This window comes from Eucalyptus grandis, chromosome 8 (genome assembly GCF_016545825.1).
Source record: "Eucalyptus grandis isolate ANBG69807.140 chromosome 8, ASM1654582v1, whole genome shotgun sequence".
NCBI lineage: Eukaryota > Viridiplantae > Streptophyta > Magnoliopsida > Myrtales > Myrtaceae > Eucalyptus > Eucalyptus grandis.
Genome location: NC_052619.1, coordinates 56,191,696 through 56,211,867, shown reverse-complemented (window position 1 = coordinate 56,211,867; position 20,172 = coordinate 56,191,696). Strand labels below are relative to the sequence as shown.

At 36.1% G+C, this 20,172-nt stretch overlaps 1 protein-coding gene across 1 annotated transcript; it reads left to right on the top strand.

Annotated features, from left to right (window-relative positions):
- The first annotated feature begins 13,455 nt into the window (after positions 1–13,455).
- Positions 13,456–14,820, top strand: LOC104415163 (FCS-Like Zinc finger 15). The gene is made up of 2 exons (XM_010026417.3): positions 13,456–13,817; positions 14,281–14,820. The coding sequence occupies exons 1-2, from the start codon at positions 13,549–13,551 to the stop codon at positions 14,468–14,470; spliced, it is 459 nt and encodes a 152-aa protein (XP_010024719.1). The 5' UTR covers positions 13,456–13,548; the 3' UTR covers positions 14,471–14,820.
- The last annotated feature ends 5,352 nt before the right edge of the window (positions 14,821–20,172 follow it).

Genomic DNA, 20,172 nt, shown 5'->3' with positions numbered 1-20,172 from the left:
TGGGGCCCGGAAACAGGCCCACCAAAAAATCTGGGCCCTCTCCAATTTTACCCTTTTCACCTGTTTAAAAGGAAAAAGTACTAAAAAAGTCTTATATCTATTATACTTACGTCAATTTAATTATAAACATTTTAATTGTACTAATTAAGTTATAAACATTTCGCTGACGTTAATGTCGGTCGTCCTATATGACATAGCCAACACTAACATATATGATTTTTTATTTTTATTTTTATTTTTTCTCTCATTTTCTTTCTTTTTTTCACTCCACTATGGGTTGACGACCATCATCGACCACAAGCAAGGATAAGTGACCCTCACCAGCGAAGGGTGAGAGCCTTCGCACCCTTGCCAATCACAAGCAAGGGCATTAGGCCCTCATCGACCTAGAGTCGTAGAAAAACAAAGAAAGAAAAGATAGCAAAAGACAAATTCAATAAATTATTAAAAAATTATTAGAGTCGGCATCGGTCGTACCATGTCGGACGGCACAAGCAGTGTTCATAACGATTTTCGATCAAAATTGGTCAGATAGATTACATTGGATAATTATCAAAAAGTCTAAGAATCAATTAGTACAATTTAAAATTTTAAGACTTAATTGACATAAGTGCCATAGATTTTATGACTTTTTTGGTCCCCATATAAGATAGCCTTCAAGACAACCATACAATTCAGGTCCACAGACAAAGGGATGTCACCATTGGATCATACGAAACCATTGTCATCAATCAATGGTTCTCGCTAGATGCAGCAATCTCCACCTCTGTTTTGTATTTTTGTCTCCATTTTATTTTCACATAATCAATTATTCAAGAAATATGTCATAAATGGTCATTGAATTATGTTCTAATTTATAATATCGTTTTGAACTTTTAATTTGTTTAAGTAGGTACTTGAATTTTAATTCAATGTGTAATGCATTTTTTGAATTTTTAATTTATATAATGTGATAGCTAAATTTTGGTCAAATATTCAATGTAATCCGTTAACGTTTAAATATTAGGAATTATATTGAATAATTATCAATAATTTATTAATCATATTAAATAAATTATAATTTTGACAACGACATTGCACATTAATCAAACATTTCAAAATCACATCATGTATTGTATCGAAATCGAGGGACCATTTGTACTGCTATGAAAAGAAGTGTGGTGCAAGGGATGGGCATAGTACGCGACGTGAAGGGCAAAAGGCGACGTATGCGGACCGTGGTTGAAGTGCTGCCGATCTGGAACGCAACGACCGGAAGTGGGTCGAGCGTCGCGTTAGAGTTACCTCTCGTTCTAGGGGCCGAAACATCGGGCGCACATCAACCTCCACCGACATGTCAAATCCCATATATCCCTTTTTTGGGACATCCTACATTCAATGTTTCCTCGTACGTGCATGCATCAAGGCTGTCCGTTTCAGCATCGACCCTTGACACGGGTGCGCATCGTGGACGTCCAGTTTGAACATTACTATCATTCCATGTGCGTTTTGTTTGTATCCAGGTTAGAGCAGTGTATTTGTACTAACATGACGTCTTTCAATAGATTCAGTCGACGAGGTCTTCATTTCCATTGTGTGCTTGTAAGAATTCGTATATAAAATACAAATTTTGCTTAGTTCTTAATGAGAAATTCGTACGCTCGACAAAAGTGTCCTGTTAATACTTGCTGACATTTTGATATAAATTTGATCGGCTTCAATAGCCGACGACCATGGGCAAACTTGATGATGAACAAATCTGGAGCCTCCACAAACTAGCGACTGTTAACCCTCAGATGGAGCCTCGTGACTAGCCATGATCTCATCTGGCCTCCTACAAGCGTCAGCCCACCCTAAGGTGATGCGACTACGACGTCACATGAGCTAGGCAATAGGTAACCGAGGCCGTGCAATCCTAGTGATGCAACATCGATGTCACACAACCATACGTCATGAGGGTAAAATTGAAATATGAAATTATTAGTGGTGGTAATTTGGGAAGAAAATAAGTTCAATTACCTAGGAACATCTCTAAAAAATACTGAAAGCTCAAAACACCAATTTTGTCAATGCAGGTATTTCCTCAAAATGGTTGAAAAAAGAATTACCAAACAACTAAACTTTTTTAAGAGCCTAAACTCCCTTCAAAAAGCTGAACTAAACGCATCATTATTTTATCTTATAATAGCAAGATCATATTGCGTATCATATTTATCATGCCTCAAATGATCATGGCTGTATTATGTGATCATGTGACATGATGTCAATATTACACGTTATGACAAGTATTGCTAAAGATAGGAAACATGGGCTTTTCTTCTCAGGCCTTACAGCCTAATAAATATTACTCTCCGTTCTTTACAAAAAAAAAAAATATATATATATATATTACTATATATATATTACTCTCCGATAAATCAAGGGAGCACCGCGTTACAACGCATTCCAAGGGATGCACTCGATGGGAATCGATGTGCAGGGACGATAAGCGCGAAGGTGAAAGCATCAATTAAGGTTTCTCGCACGTCGTTTTCCGACGTGAGATTCTATTCCTCCTTCGTGACTTAGCCGCAATCATCTTGACGGCGCCATCAGTCGAAAAGCGACAGGAGGTACAATGATCTTGTTACAGGTCAGAGGTTTATGGTTAGACGTTTAAAAGTGCTGGGACGTTGAGGATACGTACATCTGTTGCTTCGTTCACTATCGTCTTAAGAGCTTTTTATCGAAGCTTTATTTGGCATTAAGCAACGATGGGACGTTCAAAATTGACTTGACTAAAGATTCACCACGAACACGTAGCTTTCGAGCCTTTTGCGTGGCTTGATATTGTTGTTTATCTGGCATTGTTATCTTCTTCGGATTGCCGTAAAGTCTCCCTCGCGGGCATCTGGAATGAGCTTATCTCAAGTGTCAATTGCTGTCTTCTTCGGACTGCTATACTGTTGTTTATTGAGAGGGTAGCTAGCTATCATATCACCGGCCAATTCTTGAGAGATAAGTATTCTTCTATTGTTTACTCAGGAAAATATTTGACTTGTTGGCGCAATTTCACTTTGACCCTACTATTGATATCTAGAGTATGTGTCGGATTAGCCCTTGCAAGAAAATTACTAGATATAATAGATATAATAGATCTCTCTAAGTAAATATTCAAAGATCTTTAAGAGAGGGAGAGAGGATATCTAAAGATTATGTCTTTACTTAATCCACTTGCTTTGTACTTTTTTTTGTCCTTATCTTACTCCTACTCTAACTCTTAGGCTGCGTTTGGCAGTCGGGATAAAATTCGAGATATGATATAATTTATCCAATCCTACGTTTGGTACTCACTCGGGATAGGATAAAGTCGGATATAAGGGGGATATAGACATGATAAAATTATCCCATGGAGGAGGTGGGATAAAGGTGGATAGGATTTCTAATGTCCATAATAGGAAAGTTATTTTTCTTGAATAACAAATTTATTAAATTAACAAAATTGAAATTATATTTCAATATAAATAATATTTGAATTCTAATTTAAGAAAATAAAAAAAATTAATTAATCTTATTTTAATTTATATATTCAATTTTAATTCTATTTTATAATAAACAATCAATCTATAAATTAAATATTTATATTTATTATATATTTTAGGTATTTTTGTATTTTAAATATGTTAGTACAGTTTACTATTTGATCAATTTTTATTAAAGAATGATGAAAGGGAAAAAAGAAATAATAATGAAAATAATATAAAAAAGAGGAAAAATAAAATAAATAATAAATCAATTAAGGAATAGTGTTACGAGATATTTTCACCATCTTCACTTACGAACATATAGGTTCATTTATAATGATATGCCGTTTATATAAAAAAAAAAAAAAAAAAATGTACATGATGTGAACATATCCAACTTTAATACTGCGATTCACCAAACACTAGACGGGATATAAAAAAATCCAAGGATTTCATATCCTATCCTATCCAATCCTATCCCGATTAGAAATCCGGACGACCAAACGTAGCCTTAGTGTTCAAACTTTTGCCCCCTCCTTGCAGGGTTTGGGAATCGAAAACCCCACCTAAAGCTAAATTGTTCCCATCCCAACTCTCCTAAAAAAATGTGGGGATTCAAACTCCCCTCTTCCCTTAAGAAGGTGGTACCCCTTCCCTTGTGGAAATGGTGGCCACTGGGCAAACTCCAAGAATTTTTCTTCTGATGACATATCTTTTGCTGAAAGTTGTTCATTGGTTTATAATTAAACGAGTTTAGGGTTTTGCACCAACTCCAAATAGAAAATATCGCAGGTAATAAGGAAACTAACAACTTTGATTAGAACATGATTGTATATATGCAAATTGCGTCGAAATTTAATCGATGACAAGACTTGGGAAATATAGACTAAGCAAAGTAACCAAAGGCAAACAAGTTATGCCGGAATTTAATCGACGATACAACACCCAAGATAAAGATGCATGCCAAAATATAATCAATAACACAAATCTAGCTACAACTAGAAAAATAAAGTACTACTAGTTTTCAACAGAAGTCACCAATAGAGGTTACAAACGGTTACAAATAGTTACCGAAAAAATTACTTCCTAGTGGTTATGAGAAGTTACAACAATCCTAAAATAGCAACAAAATAGCAACTAGCGATTATCCTCTTGTGGATTGCTTGATGTCCATATTGATGATTTCGTCAACCAACTTCAAGGTCCTCATTGAAAACTTCACTTTTTGTGTCGTTGATGACTTCATTAGCAAGCTGTCAATTCTCTATAAGTTACTAATAATTCTATTCATAAATAACCAAAATCTGCTCTCATTGATTAAGTTTATCACATGTTAATAATAACTAAAAGTTGGTCATTTTTTAGTGCAAACAAATGCCTCTTTTAAAAGAATGGAATATTTATTAATCATTTTATTATTTTAGATTAAATAATTGAGAGCCATCACATGCCCTTTTGTCATCGGCAATCTTTTTTCCTTGTCCTATATCGGTCAAATTCATCATATAATTCATATTTTCCACGAAAGGCATGTTTTATGCAAAGTCTTCATGTGGCCCTCTATTTCTATCCTTTAGTAATAGCTCAAACTTAGACACTCTTGTTGCCAATTAAAATAAATTGGCAAAATTTTGGCTTTTAAATTTTTCTTTAAGATTGAATTTCAAACCATTGAAAGCCAAATTTGTAAATTTTTTCTCTAAGTGTGAGATAAGGCACCTTTTTTGGGCCCTCTTGAATCAAGTAATAAACTAATCAACTGACTCATTATTATACCAATAAATGCTAGCCAAATCAGCAATTGATACGTCATGTAATGTTTTATATAATTGAGAATGGAACTGTCTTTCCATCTCATCCCAAGTATGGATTGAATTAGGAGACAAATTCATATACCAAATAAAGGCAACTTTTTATAAAGACAAAGAAAGAAACTAAGTCTCAAGAACATTGGGAAATAGATCAACCAATGTTTTCGACAATCAACTACTCTTCTTCACCGTTGAAAACAACGAAGTTGGGAATTTCGAATTTTCTTGGGTAAGGTATAATGTTAACCCAATCAAAATGTGACTTCATATATACTAACTAGACCATTCATCCACGGCACCTAATGGTTGTAATACAAATTTAGCCACTTTGACACCTTTCCAAACCCCTAAGTTGAGGGTAGATAAGTTGATAGACTTGAACTTCCTATCCGTTAGGTTTAAGGTGTTGAAGAAACATCTCCAAGTGATTTTGATGATGTTCAAACTACTCTTAGTATAACATTTACTATGATATCTGCAGATGTTTGGACCAAAGGACCGCACAATATCCATGGTGTGATCCATTGGAAAGAAGTAAGCAAAATGTCTTAATATGGTTTTTCCATAAACAGTACTAGTGGACCTAAAAGATCAGCAATTGATGATGTTTATATCGAAGCTATAAAGATCGAGTCAATGGTGTTGTGACAACCATGTACATCTGATGATATTCATTGGGTCAACAAACTAGCCGTTGTGGCCTTGGATTCTCACAACAGCAAAACCTAGATGAAACATGTAGTCGAGTAGCTAAGTCGTCTAACACATCTATCAAAGAGTATAGCGGGAAAACAACAGCAATTGTTATTTCTAGATAGCCTACAAAGGTTCAAGGAAAAGGCAGTTCCATCAACGGACAGTAGCTTAACGGTAACTCTAATAGCTATATGCTTCTCTAATCCACTTCAACGGATAGATTGAAAATGGCTATAAAAGAGAAAACCTCGGAAGCCATGAAAAAGAGTGTGCAACTTCAAAAGATCAAGAAGCCTACTTCCTGCTATTTTTCTTAGCTATACACTCTATGTCGTTGTGTTTGTCCGAAATCAGTATTCGTACTATTTAATAATTGTGTTAAGGATTAAGTGTATAAAAGTAAAAGCAGTAGTTGAGTCCTAATAATGATATCTATCTTGGAAAAGATAAGTGCTAGTCATTTGTAACTTTCCAAACAAATTACTAGTGGAATCCAGCTCGTCTTGTGGCTATTAGTCTGAAGAGTGGACGTAAGCTTGTGAATAAAGCCGAACCACTATAATTCTCTATATGTTGTTGTTTTCATCTGTTTTACTCTTATTTGCACATAGTTGCTTCCACGGCTTTTCAAAACATCACATTAACCTAATCTTTACTTGCCATTAGCTAATTTCCGCAAAAGATCGTCAAATTTTCTAAAACAAAATATTCACCCCCTAGATTTTATTGTTAGCCAACAATACAAGGTAACTAGGATTTTCAAACCTTTGTAAAATCCTCACCGGTGGTGAGATCACTTGGCCTAAATATTTTCCATTCAATTGATTAAAGTTAGAGAAACATACCCAAAAACCGCAGTATTAGGCAAATTACTTCCACCAACAGGTATCATATCTCATTGATCTAGGTCAAACCAATGGTAGGATTTAACTGCATTTGAATTGAATGGCTTGATGTTCCTCGCCCGTGTATGCCCACATGGAAGGTGTTGACGATCATGGGCATGACCACCTTGATGAGGTATTTTGTCATGTGGTCAATCATTTCGTTCTAGTGTTCGTTAAGAAGCCTCCTCATAGTAGTTATAATCACTAGACTTAGCTCTAATTGCCTTCTTTGCTCATCGATGAGTTGCCTTGGCATGTTGACATCTTCACCTTGGACTTAATTCGCCACCAACTGTGCAACTAATGGCTCGGCACTTTCTACCCTCTCATTGGTAGGTTGTGGTTAGTGAATTGGTACCACTAGCGTTGTCAAGATCAAATTGATTCCACATCCATCGGCATTGTTGAGTGTTGATAAAATTGGGAAGTTACTAAAGATGAGGTGACTAACAACAATAAGCAACCCCATAGACTATGAGCAGAGATTAGAATGAACTTTGACACCTTGATAGAGACAAAGATGCTTAAGTTACGGGCCACAAGATGGGAACAAAGAAGACAATAGTTACAACGGAGACGATGATTGAGATTGACAACAAGAAGGAAGAAAAAACTTGGGTTTTGATTTGGGTCCATGTCTTTTGATGGCTTTGATACTGAGTGAATATTCTAGGATTTTCAAAAGAGAGTGAGAAACATGACTTTATACCTTATTAGATAAGATATTTATACCCAAACAATATGCATAGGAAAGGAATTAGTCTAATAAAAAAAATTAGGTATCTAAAATAAAAATTATTAAAAAAAAAATATCTCTAGTATCTAATTCTATACGATATTCTCTAATTAGGAAATTCTCTAATATCCATAGACATACTTAAATCCCCCCCCTAAGCTAGAGCATCTAGCTTGCACCTGATAAATGTTGCTTTTTCCAAAGTTAGTGACCAAACGTTGTGTGAATTGAACCTTGCACTAAACAAGAGATATGAATAAATTAGACTGGATTTGACAAGCACTAAAGAATCACATAATCAAAAAGTTGACATATTTTTCTCATTCAACCTTTATAAAATCTTGTGGAAACCCAACTTGAATTGTGGCCACAACTCTCAACTTTGGTTGCTCAATGAAGGTGTGCTCGACTTCAACACTCATGATTGCCTAGATACTTGACAAACAATTGAAAGAGAGTTCACAATGAATAACGTCCATAGTAGGTACTATGGAGTGTTATAAAATTGGGAAATTACTAAAGATGAGCTAACTGATGACAGTAAGGCACAACCCCCTAGACGACGAGTAGGGATTGGAATAAAGCTTGTTGCCTTGACTTAGACAAAGATGCCGATATCGCTAGCCACAAGAAGGAACAAAAAAGACGACGATTGTAACAAAGAATGATTGAGATTGACAACAAGAAGGAAGAAAAGGCTAGGGTTTTGATTTGGGTCATTCTATTTTGGTGGCTTTGATACCATGTAAATATTTTAGGATCTTCAAGAGAGAGAAAATGGATCGAGAAAGACTATACTTTTATTCAATTGACTTGAGTTTATAATTTATCAACAAACGGTATTTGTATCCAAGCGATATGCATAGGAAATCAAATAGTATAATTAGGAAATTAGCCATATTAGAAAATAAAGAAGCAGATAATTTCTCTAATATCTTATCATATCTCTAAAAATATACTCTAATAGGAAATTCTCATTTATCCACAAATATACTTCAACACTCTCCCTCATGCTAGAGCATCTAGCTTGCACTAATAGATGCGGCTTTCATCTAAAGTATGTGACCAAGTGCCTTGTAAGTTAGATTTTACACTAAATCAAGAATATGCATATATCGAATCGGTTTTGACAAGCGTTGAAGACACACATGATTAGAAAGTAGACATATCTTTCTCACACAACTTTGATAGAACCGTTTGGATAACCAACTTGAATTACAACTAAACAACATCACCCGCACAACACTCAACTTTGTTGTGCTGAACTCTAGTGCTCAAATTTTTTACAATAACTTCACTCAATGATAATGCTTGCAATTGAAAGAGGGTCCCATGAGGAATAACATCCGGTGTAAGCATTGTTGAGTATTGGCAAAATTGAGAAGTCACTAAAGATGAAGTAACACGACCCCTTTGACGATGAGGAGAGATTAAAATGAAGCTCGATGCCTTAACAAAGACGAAGATGCCGATGTCCCAACCACAAGAAAGGAACAAAGAAGATGATAGTTGCAAAAGAGATAATGATTGAGACTAACAACAAGAAGTAAGAAAAAGCTAGGGTTTTTATTTAGGTCCTTCTCTCTAGTGGCTTCAATCTATAAATATCTTGATCTTTGAGAGATAGGAAGGGAGAATAATAAAGACTACATCTTTACTTAATTGACTTGACTTTATACTTAATTATAGAAAGGTATTTATACCAGAATAATATTCATATCAAAAGAACTAATCTAGTAACGAAATTAGTTGTTATAGAAAAAAAGAAATATCAATTAATATCTCTAATGTCTAATTATATCTCTATCGATATTATCTCATAGGAAATTCTCTGATATCCATAAATATACTTCAATACTCCTTTTCAAGTTGGAGCATCTAGCTTGCATTTGATAGATGTAGCTTTCTTTGAAAGCCTGTGACCAAGTACCATGTAAGCCAAACCTTACACTAAATAAGGGATGTGGATACATCGAATCGGATTTGACAAGACTTGAAGAAAGACAGAATCACAAAGTTGACACATCTTTCTTATACAACCTTGATAGAACCGCGTGAAAACCTAACTTGAATTGCGGCAAACTAAATTGCATCACTCTACAACACTCAACTTTGATTGCATGATCATAGCTACTTGGCTACGATGATCAAAACTTCGCTCGTCGATGATGCTTGCTATTGAAAGAGTGTCCAACAACATATAATGTCCATGGTATGCATCGTTGAGTGTTGACAAAATTGGGATGTTATTGAAGATGAGGGGACTGACGACGGTAAGGCATGACCCCCTTGGTGTTGAGTAGAGATTGGAATGAAGTCACACCATGACAAAGATGATGATGCTAATGTCACCAACCACAAGAAGGGAACAAAGATTATGATGGTTGAAACAAAGATAATAATAAGACTGACGACAAGAAAGAAGAAAATCTAGGTTTTTGATTTGGGATATCAATAAAAGATTATATTTTTACTCAATTAACTAAACTTTATATTTTATTCAAAATGGGTAATACCCAACAATATGCATGAGAAAGGAAATAATCTAATAAGAAAATTAGCTATCTTAGAAAATAACGATACATCAAATATTATCTTCAAAATCTAATAATTTCTTAACAATATTACATAATATCTATGAATATACTTCGACGCTCTTTAAGTCTGTTTGTATGAGAGACCTATTGAAAAAGATAAAGGGAGATGATAGACAGATTCGAGGGAAATTACTAATAAAGAGAGATGACGTAACTCGTCCAAAATGATGATAACATGATCGTAAAGCCAAAGATAGCAGGGTAGGGGAGGTGAAGAAACCACGAGCTTCTTCACAAGATGACGTAACTCGATGGAGATGATGATGATAACGATGGTCGTAAAGCCAAAGAGATCAAGGTGATATGATAGAGGTGAAGAAGATACGAGTACGCAAGCGAGAGAGAGATCAGAGTTGAGTTTTTTCTTTAAGCATGCCATGCAGGAAAATAAGAAGGCAGATTTATCCCATCTTAACGAAAGATCCACGTAAAATCGAGCCATTTCGATATTATTCTATGATTTGCCATTTCCTTAGTGACGCTAGGTTATTGTTAATGATATATGGTATGGGTGTTTCTCTTATTGGCATTGCATAAGCATTATATTCTCACTCCACGTCATATTTGAAGAACCAAGTAATCTCTAACACGTTTGCTCTTCCCATCTACATCGCTTATGGGTCTTGGCAAAACCAGTCCTTCATGTCCCCCTTGCGGGCTTCACGATAAGAAATGATATAATCTCCAAAAGATGTTGTGCTCGCCATGCCTTGTCTCCTAGTGCAATGTCTTCGATTGGCACAAGATAGACCCTTTAAAAGAAAATTATCCACCAAAAAAAAGAAATTTGGCGAAATGCAAAGAACCCTAAAAAAGTTAACCACCAATTAAGGGGATAATATTAATCCCTCATTTTTTTTTGTATCAAAGAAAAAACAACGTGCATTTGATGTACCTAAGTTTTTTTTAACATAAGATGTACCAGAAGCAAAGTATAGGTTCAATTTCTCTCTGAAAAATTTGAGAAATACGAAAAGATTTGGTGACAATTTAGGACCGACATTTCTTGTCTTTTTCGTTCTCTTTTGTACCACGAGTATATGGTAGCTTTGTCGTTTGTTTTTTCCCTTGGCCTGTTTTGTGTATGGCCTGAGGGGCCAAAGCTCTGGGCATCTTTCTACATTTCGACGTACACTTGGTTTGCAATAACCCTTCCTTTTTCACCAAATGGTATCAAGCCAGCGCGATTAGAGGTTTCAATGCAAGCGGTGTCCGTACACCCTCGTCCTGAGATAGACCCGCAGGCTCGGTGCGAGCTAATGGATTAATTTATTACCACGCTCCATGGCCCCGCAAGTGCATCCAAACCAAACTTTCTTCGTTTCTCCTGTCCCTTTCAATTCGGACCAGTTCCAGATTCATGAAGTGTTTGGGGGGGCAAAAGAGAAAATTGACCCAAGAAAATCCCAAGAAAGATCAAGCCAATGCATTTTGACACTTTATTCCTGCAGCTGGGGCTAACCTAGATTGGATAATCTACTGTTATTATGACTTCATTGAAGAGAGGAGTTTCAAAATAAAGTGGTGGATGGGGTAGAATCACAGCATGGAACGAATCCATGATGCACTATGAATCCATCTGTATTGTTGAAATACAATATAGTTAAGGAGTGAACTTAATAGATTCCGTCGGAATGAAGCACGCCTTAAGTGTTAAACCTAAGACATGGAAGTAATCGATTTTAAAATCTTTGAATTGATGCAATAGTGTACTAAACCTTTGTCAAAAAGTGAAGTTGAGTTCTAAATATTTTCAATGATTCAATTAAGTATTGTCTTTAAAGAACAATACAATTAATGCTTGAAATTTATGTTGCCACGCGCAGTTTAAGGATGCCACATGGGCAACTTTAATGTGATAATTAGGCCATTTTAAGTACCATTCATCAAGATGACTCGATTATATATATATATATATATATATATATATATTAAAAAGAGGTTTTAGGATTTAAATTGCTTTCCGCAGACAAGGTTTAGTACTTTGTTGTAACTTTTCTCAAACTTTCTTAGTGGTCACTAAAATCGCACCTCAGGTTTTAAACCCTATGCATGGAAGTAATTGATTGCAAAACCTCTAGACTGATACAATAATGTCCTAAACCTTTGTAGAAAACCAAAGTTGAGTTATAAAAATTTTTATTGATTCAATTAAATCTTTAGTCTTTATAGAAAAATACAATTAATGCTTGAAATTTATGTTGACATGTGCAATTTAAAGATGCCACATGGGCAACTTTAATGTGATAGTTAGGCAATTTTAAGTATCGTTTATTAAGATGGCTCGATTATACTTTTTAAAAAGGTTAGAATTTAGGATTTGATTGCTTTCCGTATACAAGGTTTAGTATATGTGGTGTATTTCTCTCGAACTTTCTTACTAGTCACTAAAATCGATTGCAAAACCCCAAGTTTGGTACAATAATGTCCTAAATGAAGTTGAGTTCTAAATATTTTCATTGATTAAATTAAATCTTTAGTTTTTTATAGATAAACACAATTAATGCTTGAAATTTATGTTGACATGTGGGATTTAAGGATATGTGATAGTTAAGAAAATTCAAGTACTCACCGAGATGGCTCGATATACTTTAGAAAAAAATAAAAATATTTAAGATTTAGACTTGATTGTTTTCCGCAAACAAGGTTTGGTACTTGTAGTGTATTTTTCTGAAACTTTCTTAGTGGTCACTAAATTTAAATTAATTTTTGCTGAAATTGACTTTTAATCAACTCTATGTAATGAATGATGCGCTTTGACTAGAATTCGATTCATTTTTTGAGAAAAATACTAATGTGAAAAGTCACATTGTAATGACATAACACAATATTGCCACGTCACCATTTCTTACAAAATTTGGTTTGGTTTCAATTTTTTTTTTTTTTTTTTCGTTTGGTTTCAAAAAATATGCTATTTTGATGGGGAAAAAGGAAAGTTCAATATACTTAATGATTTGAGAGCACGATGTTTATAAAATTCCGCAACCGCGTACGAAAAATTTACCCCCACAATGACTTAACGACAAATGGACGAAGGATAAAGGAAAAAACAAAAGTCTTTTGGAAAAAAAAAATTTGAAAATTGAAATGGAAACTGAAAGCAGAGCTACGTGGCAGTTGAGCAGCACTAGAAGTTAATCCGCCCTTGTCACTGCTCTCCCATTGCTCTTCAGGACCCACCACTGCCTCTCGCTCTCTCTCGCTCTCTCTTTCTTCCTCTTATTCTCTATTTATGTCTCTCGTTTCACATCAAAGTGAAGCCCCCCTCCCTCTCTCTCTCTCTCTCTCTCCCCGTCTCTCTCCATCTTCTTCTTCATTAGAGCATCTGGAGGATGAGAGATGGTGGGTTTGAGTGTTGTTTTAGAGGGTCAAAACAGTGGGAGCAGTAGTGTCCATAGCAAGAAAAGCCCACAAGTCATCAACAAAGCCACCATGTCCATGGTGATTAACGGCGCAGCCCCTCCTTCTCCAACACCCACATCTTCAACATCATCATTCTCTCGTAGAAGTTCTCTGCCTTCTAGTGCTTTCCCAGCACTTGCTTTCTTGGACCAGTGTTTTCTCTGCAAGAAAAAGCTCTCGCAAGGAAAAGACATCTACATGTATAAGTAAGTTAGAAAAAAAAAAAAATCAGCCTTTTTTTCTGCTAACCTTTCACGCGAAGTTCTCTTCTTGATATTAATTTCACACGCCTTTAAGTGACTGTTCTATTGGTTGTTATGCAAGGTTGACCTGACTGAGTTTCCTGGGGTTGAGAGACTTTCTAGTTTCTGGTTGACCGTCAGATCTTGCAAAAATGGTTCATATCCACCGAACTACCAAAGTGATAGGACTTGCATTCATTCCTCACTTACATAATCAAATGAACATGAGATGGTTTAAGATCATTTTTAACTTCTACATCTTGCTGTGTGTGTACACACACCATGACTTTGATAAAAGACAGTTCTTTTTTAGGGGATTTTATTTCCTGTCCTGGCTATGATTTGCCTGAATCGTTTGAAATGTTGTTTTTGGCAACGAACCGGTTTTGACAATTTTATTTTTTTCTTTTCTGTGGGTTCTTGCCAGAGGAGACAGGGCATTTTGTAGTGCGGAGTGTAGGTGCAGGCAAATCTTCATGGACGAGGAAGAGACGCTGAGGAAAGACAACTGCTCAATGGCTGCCATAAAACCCACTTCCTCGACATCATCTTCCTCTCCATCATCCACTAGGCACAGCAAAGGAACCAGAAACAAACCAGGTGGTTTTGCTTATTGAGTCTCTGCGAGGGAGAGAGAGAAAGAGAGAGAGCACTTGTGTAAGATAAACAAGAAAGAACCCAAAAAGAGAAATTTCTTTTGCTTTTTCTTTTTTTTTTTTTTTTTGGGGGGGGGTTTCTTAAGTGCACTAGTTTTTACTTTTTTTTCTCTCCTTTTTTTTTACCCTTTCGCCTTTAATCTGTAGTGAAGTTCACATCCTCCAGTTCCTTGTCATTTTGCTTCCTGGTATGAAGCCAAAAGTGCCTTCTAACTTTTTCTGCCCCCACATACCTGTAGTTCTTTGTGCGAGCCCATGGTTTGTAATTGGTCTGACTTGGTGCAATTGAGTGAATGTGCTCTGCTCTGGTATTTCTATGACAGCAATTTGAAAAAAAGAAGAAAATAAAAAGAGTAAGATTAGGGTTTTGACGGAGTAGTTTATAATATTCAGAAAATGGCATGCACGAGACCTATTAACTTCACTTCACCCATGCAAACTTAAATGCTGCCAAGCCCTTAAATTTAAAAATTAATTGCCTTCATTAAACATGCATTAAAGTTGGGGAGGATTTTTTAAAAGTTGAACTTACATGAAAGTTTACGTTTCCTTGGGGGACGACCCAATGGTGGGGGTGTGTACTTCACACAAGATGTCAAATTTAAATTATTGCAGCTTCAATCTGATTTGAAGCATCTTTAGTGGGGTTGGCGAATTCTTGGCAAGATTACCCACTTAGGACTTAGGAGCGATGCTTTTATAATTGAAGACCGGAAAGAGATTCCCTTAAATACCAAATAAATTAGAAAGAGAAAAGGAAAAAAAAGTCATTTAAAATTATTCTCGGGGCTCGGTTGTTTGATAACAACAATTTTTTAGAAGGTGATTCCTTTTTTACGATATGTGTAGTTAATAGTTTGAAGGAATATGATCTTTTGAAGGAATACGATCTTTTTAATTTAATATGATTAACAAGTTTCTCAACGAAGATGACTTTAATAAAAGATATAAATGTATAAATTTAGTATCTATATATAAAAGTGAATAAACAAATTAAGCAAGAGATTTAAGAAAGTAGGGAATTAGCACTTGGGAATCAATGTAATGTGTTGTGTTCTCCAATGAGAATAGTATCGCCACGAGGGATCCACTGAGATTCGAGTATTAAATTGCTGAAAACCCCCTGAGCTGCTGTTTATCTGCATCTGTAAGGACTTCTTTTGTCTGTATTTTACAATTCAGGCAGGAAATGATTTGATCTTTTCTCCATTGTTTGTCGGTCACTCTTGAAGTGACAAAAGATCCTTACCTAATTTAAGTCTTGAGGAATTCCACAACTCGCATTTTGAAAATGGTCTTCTTGACAAGTATTTTAAAGACAATTTAAAAGGTATGCTTATAATAATAGAAAGAGTAAGCTTTGCATACTTTTGGAATGCATCTCTTAAGTGAAATTTAATAAATTTGATTAACTGCAGTGCTCTTTTTTATAAAGGTTGATACGAAAAGAATCGAAGGCTACTAGTGAAGATTTCACTGGCAATTAAAATCTATACTCATTTAGGAAGGGACACGTTAACATTTGGATATAGTAGAAGCAAACTATAGAAGCAAGTGTAGAAGCAACGGAACAATGAATCACAACGATCCAAACTCTCTATTGGTAGATTTCGTGACCATTGGATTGTTAAATCAGAAGACCTAGTGCATCTACATAATATATATTTCCAAACATATTGCAGCCAAAGTCTTGGAGTAACTCTCTTTGGGGATTGATGGTCAGATGTGCTCAAATTTGCCATAGGTACCAATTTTGTCTCAATGGCCAGATTGATAGAAGGTTCTACCCATGATTTAGGTGGGATTCCAATCAAAGTTTTTCCTAGTAGATAGGATCATAGGAGCACATAATTGCTAGTGGATCCAGACTTAAAGTTCGAATTTAGAGACCTATAAGAAGACCAAAACGAACTGTCTTGAAACAAGAGAATTTGAAGCATGTTGGGTGTTTTTGAGGTCTATCTCTTCTTTGTTGGATTGTACTCACTTGAGTGTTGATCCTAAGAGTTAACAAGGGCAGCAAATCCATTTATAAACACACGACGGAAGTGGTTGTAGTTAGATGGATGACATTTATCTAAGTGACTGACAAAGTGTGTGCAAGGATCTTTGTAAAAGCTTAAATGAGTGGTTTATCGTCTGGACAAAGTAAAATAAGTGGTTTATCGTCTGGATAGAGTAAGTCTATACATTATAACATTGTGTGCATAAAGTATGAGAACGACTATCGGAGGATTCAACAGCTACTTAGACTATAGTGGGGCAGCTGCAGAGGGAGTCGACTCCTCATGGTGGAAGAATCTGCACTTGTCACAAGGCAATATCTGCACTCTCGGCTAAACTATTGGATTTTAGCCTGATTGGGATGCAAGAGTTGGAAGAGAGAAGTAGGCACACTCAAGTCGAACCTTTGTAAATCTCATTTCCAATTTCTCTTATTCTAAATGATTTAATTACCGCATCATACTCACTAGTCCATTTGTGTTGTTGAAGCAAACTCTTGAAAAAAAAAACCAATTCAGCCCCTCCGGTTGCATATTTGGACCTAACACCTACTTTAATCTCTAATGACATGCAAAATCGCCATATTTTTATTCATTATGATATCTTCAGGACCTAATCTTTAAGACTTACTGATGCGTAAGAGGTGAGAAAACTTTAAGAATAAACTTAAACTTATAGAGGCGAGTTTGAACTTAGGGAAGTCAGCTATTCTTCCTCAGCCAAATACATGAAACCTAATATTTAACACTTCACCTTTCCATCAGCGCGGAGCTCACCATAAAAAACCAGTCGGATGAGTTTTTGCCATGTAAGAACCGCAGAATCACTTCTATCTCTGGCATGTGCTCTCGATGCATGAGAACGCTCCTAGAGCGTTTCATCACAAGCCCTACCTTTCCTTACTTTTCTCAGCATTTTTTTTGTTTAACTTTCGCTTGCTCAGGTTCGAGTTTTGCATAGGTTGCAAGAGGCCAGTGCTTTCATAAGAGAGCTAGATCGATACGGACAAGCACCGACTGACAGCAACTCCCTAGCGTTCCGTGCAAAGCCCGACATTTCGCACTGTCACTTGCTGGGAGCCAAGCATAAGAGTTCAGTTCGCATTTTCTTCCATCAAAACTGCAAAAACCAGTCAAATCAGGCAACCAAAGAAATATTATATATTCAACATCCTCTCCATCCCTCTATCTCCAATACCCACTATCGCCTTCTCTAACTAGGTAAGTCAAAAGTAATTATGGACTTACCTAACTCGAATAGTCTTTGTGAAATGTGAGTTTCCTAAGTGGAAAACATGACCCATCATTAAAGTTAGCAAATAGCAAAGAACTGCCTAAATAAACTCTTTATTAGCTAAAGCAAAGATAATAACACGTCCACCCAAAATCTAAACTACATTTTGCATACTCTACCTATAGAACACAGCATCATGAGTCTCGAGTAATTTGTGATTGGCACTTTGATTTTTAAGGAACTATAAGGTACGACAGGTGTAAACTGTAAGTGCACTCCCCGTGTAAAGTGTCAGAATTTGAAATTAGAAAGTTCGCTTTTGAGATTATTTATGAAATGGTAGAGCAACTCCTATGCCTCCCGCAACCTTGGTTTTCCTAAGACTTGAGATGCTTACGAACGGTTGTCCAACTACAAAGTTACTTGATCGTTTGTGAAAACTTTTGGATTTTGAAATTATGGAGTATGGCATCAAGGTTTTGTATTAGAGGATGCAAAGCAAACCGAAGAGAAAGTGGACGGTGTTTTCTTTTCTTCATTTTTGTGGAATTTCGCATAACAAATTTACTTTACATAGGTTGATAATTGTGCATTAGGGGTCAAATATGGAGGTTGGTCGAGCTGGACTGTTGCAAGCAATATAAAAGGGAAACCAGGGAAACAGAAGATGAATGCCAAATGGTGAGTGGCTGTCAGTGCAAAAGGAAGAAAATGAAGGAGTTAGAAAGTTGGAACGACATTTTCTGGTAGATATCACAAACTTCTTGTTAGAAAAGGTAGGCAATTAAAGTTACAGTTCAAAGGAACATTAAGAAAAAGAAAAGGAGGACCATGGAATCTAATGCTTTCCAAGTACGAGCCAATAAGGTTTTTTTCTCTCTTTTGTTGGCTTGAATTCCTTTTAGAGAGAGAGAGAGAAAGAGCACTAGGTGCTGAGATTTAAGGAGAAACTATGTTTTAGCAGGAATAAGAATAGGGTTGCCACTTAAACCGTCCTGATATGCTGCTACAGTCCATAAATTCTCCCTGGAAAGTGACTTCTTGTGTGCGTCCCTCTCTCTCATGCAGTGGAATGGAAGTTGGTGGTGGTGGTTTTCGAGGTGGGGATCTTATTTGAACTGAATATGTGCACCTCTCTGGCCACGGAAGAATTCATTCTCCTGGGATCAAAAGATGTCCTTTGATGAAGATTTCTCCATTTTGGCATAGGATTAATACTATGAAAAACTTCAAATTAATAAAATTGTGACAAATTTACCCTCCATTAATTTCCTTATAATTTATCATTAAATTGTTAAATTAGATGATATGTGGCAATTATTTAATATACCAGTTTGGAATTTTACCCTTTATTAATTTGTGATTTTTCATTATATTAATTTAATTTAATAAAAACTAACAAAACATAAATTAATCATACATGTACCAGTTTTGAGTTATTAATTTACAATAAATTTATTATACATATACTAATTTGAGATTTTTTGTGATTTTAATCCTTTTATTTAAGGTGTCGAATATTCATCATGTTTCACACTTCTGGGATGATATGTATTTGTTGGGCACTTCTCTCTACCAAGTTTTTCGACACGCAATATCCATGAGAGAAGAACAAAGTGTAGCCGACATATTTCATTTTTCAGGTGTCGATAGCGGTGTTTTTAGGGGATTCAGCCTCCTAGCCTCATGGCTTCCTCGACCAAGAAAGGCGTCTTCACCTTTTAGCTGGTTAAACCGTGGCTTCGACAGCACAAATGTACATCAAAGAATTTTCAGAAACATCAAACCTCAATAAGAAGTCCCTACACTTTCCTGAGATGCTTATTCCGCAATACCATGATTGCTTAATGCTGTTAAAAGTCTGGGTTTTCACTTCCTTCGGTACAATTTATAGTCTAAGTCAACCTAAAGCCACACATTTTATTTTCACGCGCTCAATTTCCATTCCCGTGTGGGTTTGGATTTGAAGTTATCTGCGATGTAGCAGCAAAAACTAGGAAGCCATTCAGGAACCCCCTAGTCAGGGGAAATGCTCAGACTGCGATCAAGGACCAAGTGCGATCACTGCCGTTAGAATTGCAGGACCCACTTGATCGACCGCTATGGGCGACCCAATCCAAGATGACCAAGTCCAGGCAAGTTATTTGCGCGCCCTCGTAAGTTGCTAGCTAGTCGAAGAACCTATTATCCTACTGAATGGTACCACCTGACTCGACAGTTAAAACTTACAAGGCAAATGAGATCCCTGGCAATAGACACGGGTAATCTTTAAATTTTCTTCAACAGCTATGGAGAGCAAGAGACATAAATTTGGTAAATTTGTGCAACAGCACGTGCAGAGGTGACAACACACTTTCACCTTGATGGCTCAACTAGATGATTCAAAGCCATGGATGCAGTTACTGGCCAAGCGCATTCAGCACTCA

Bases quoted from the DNA above. Each gene is read 5' to 3' on its own strand.
- LOC104415163 (XM_010026417.3), top strand. From the start codon at position 13,549: ATGGTGGGTTTGAGTGTTGTTTTAGAGGGTCAAAACAGTGGGAGCAGT. The intron at 13,818-14,280 runs GTAAGTTAGAAA...GGTTCTTGCCAG, and splicing joins AAAGACATCTACATGTATAA to AGGAGACAGGGCATTTTGTA.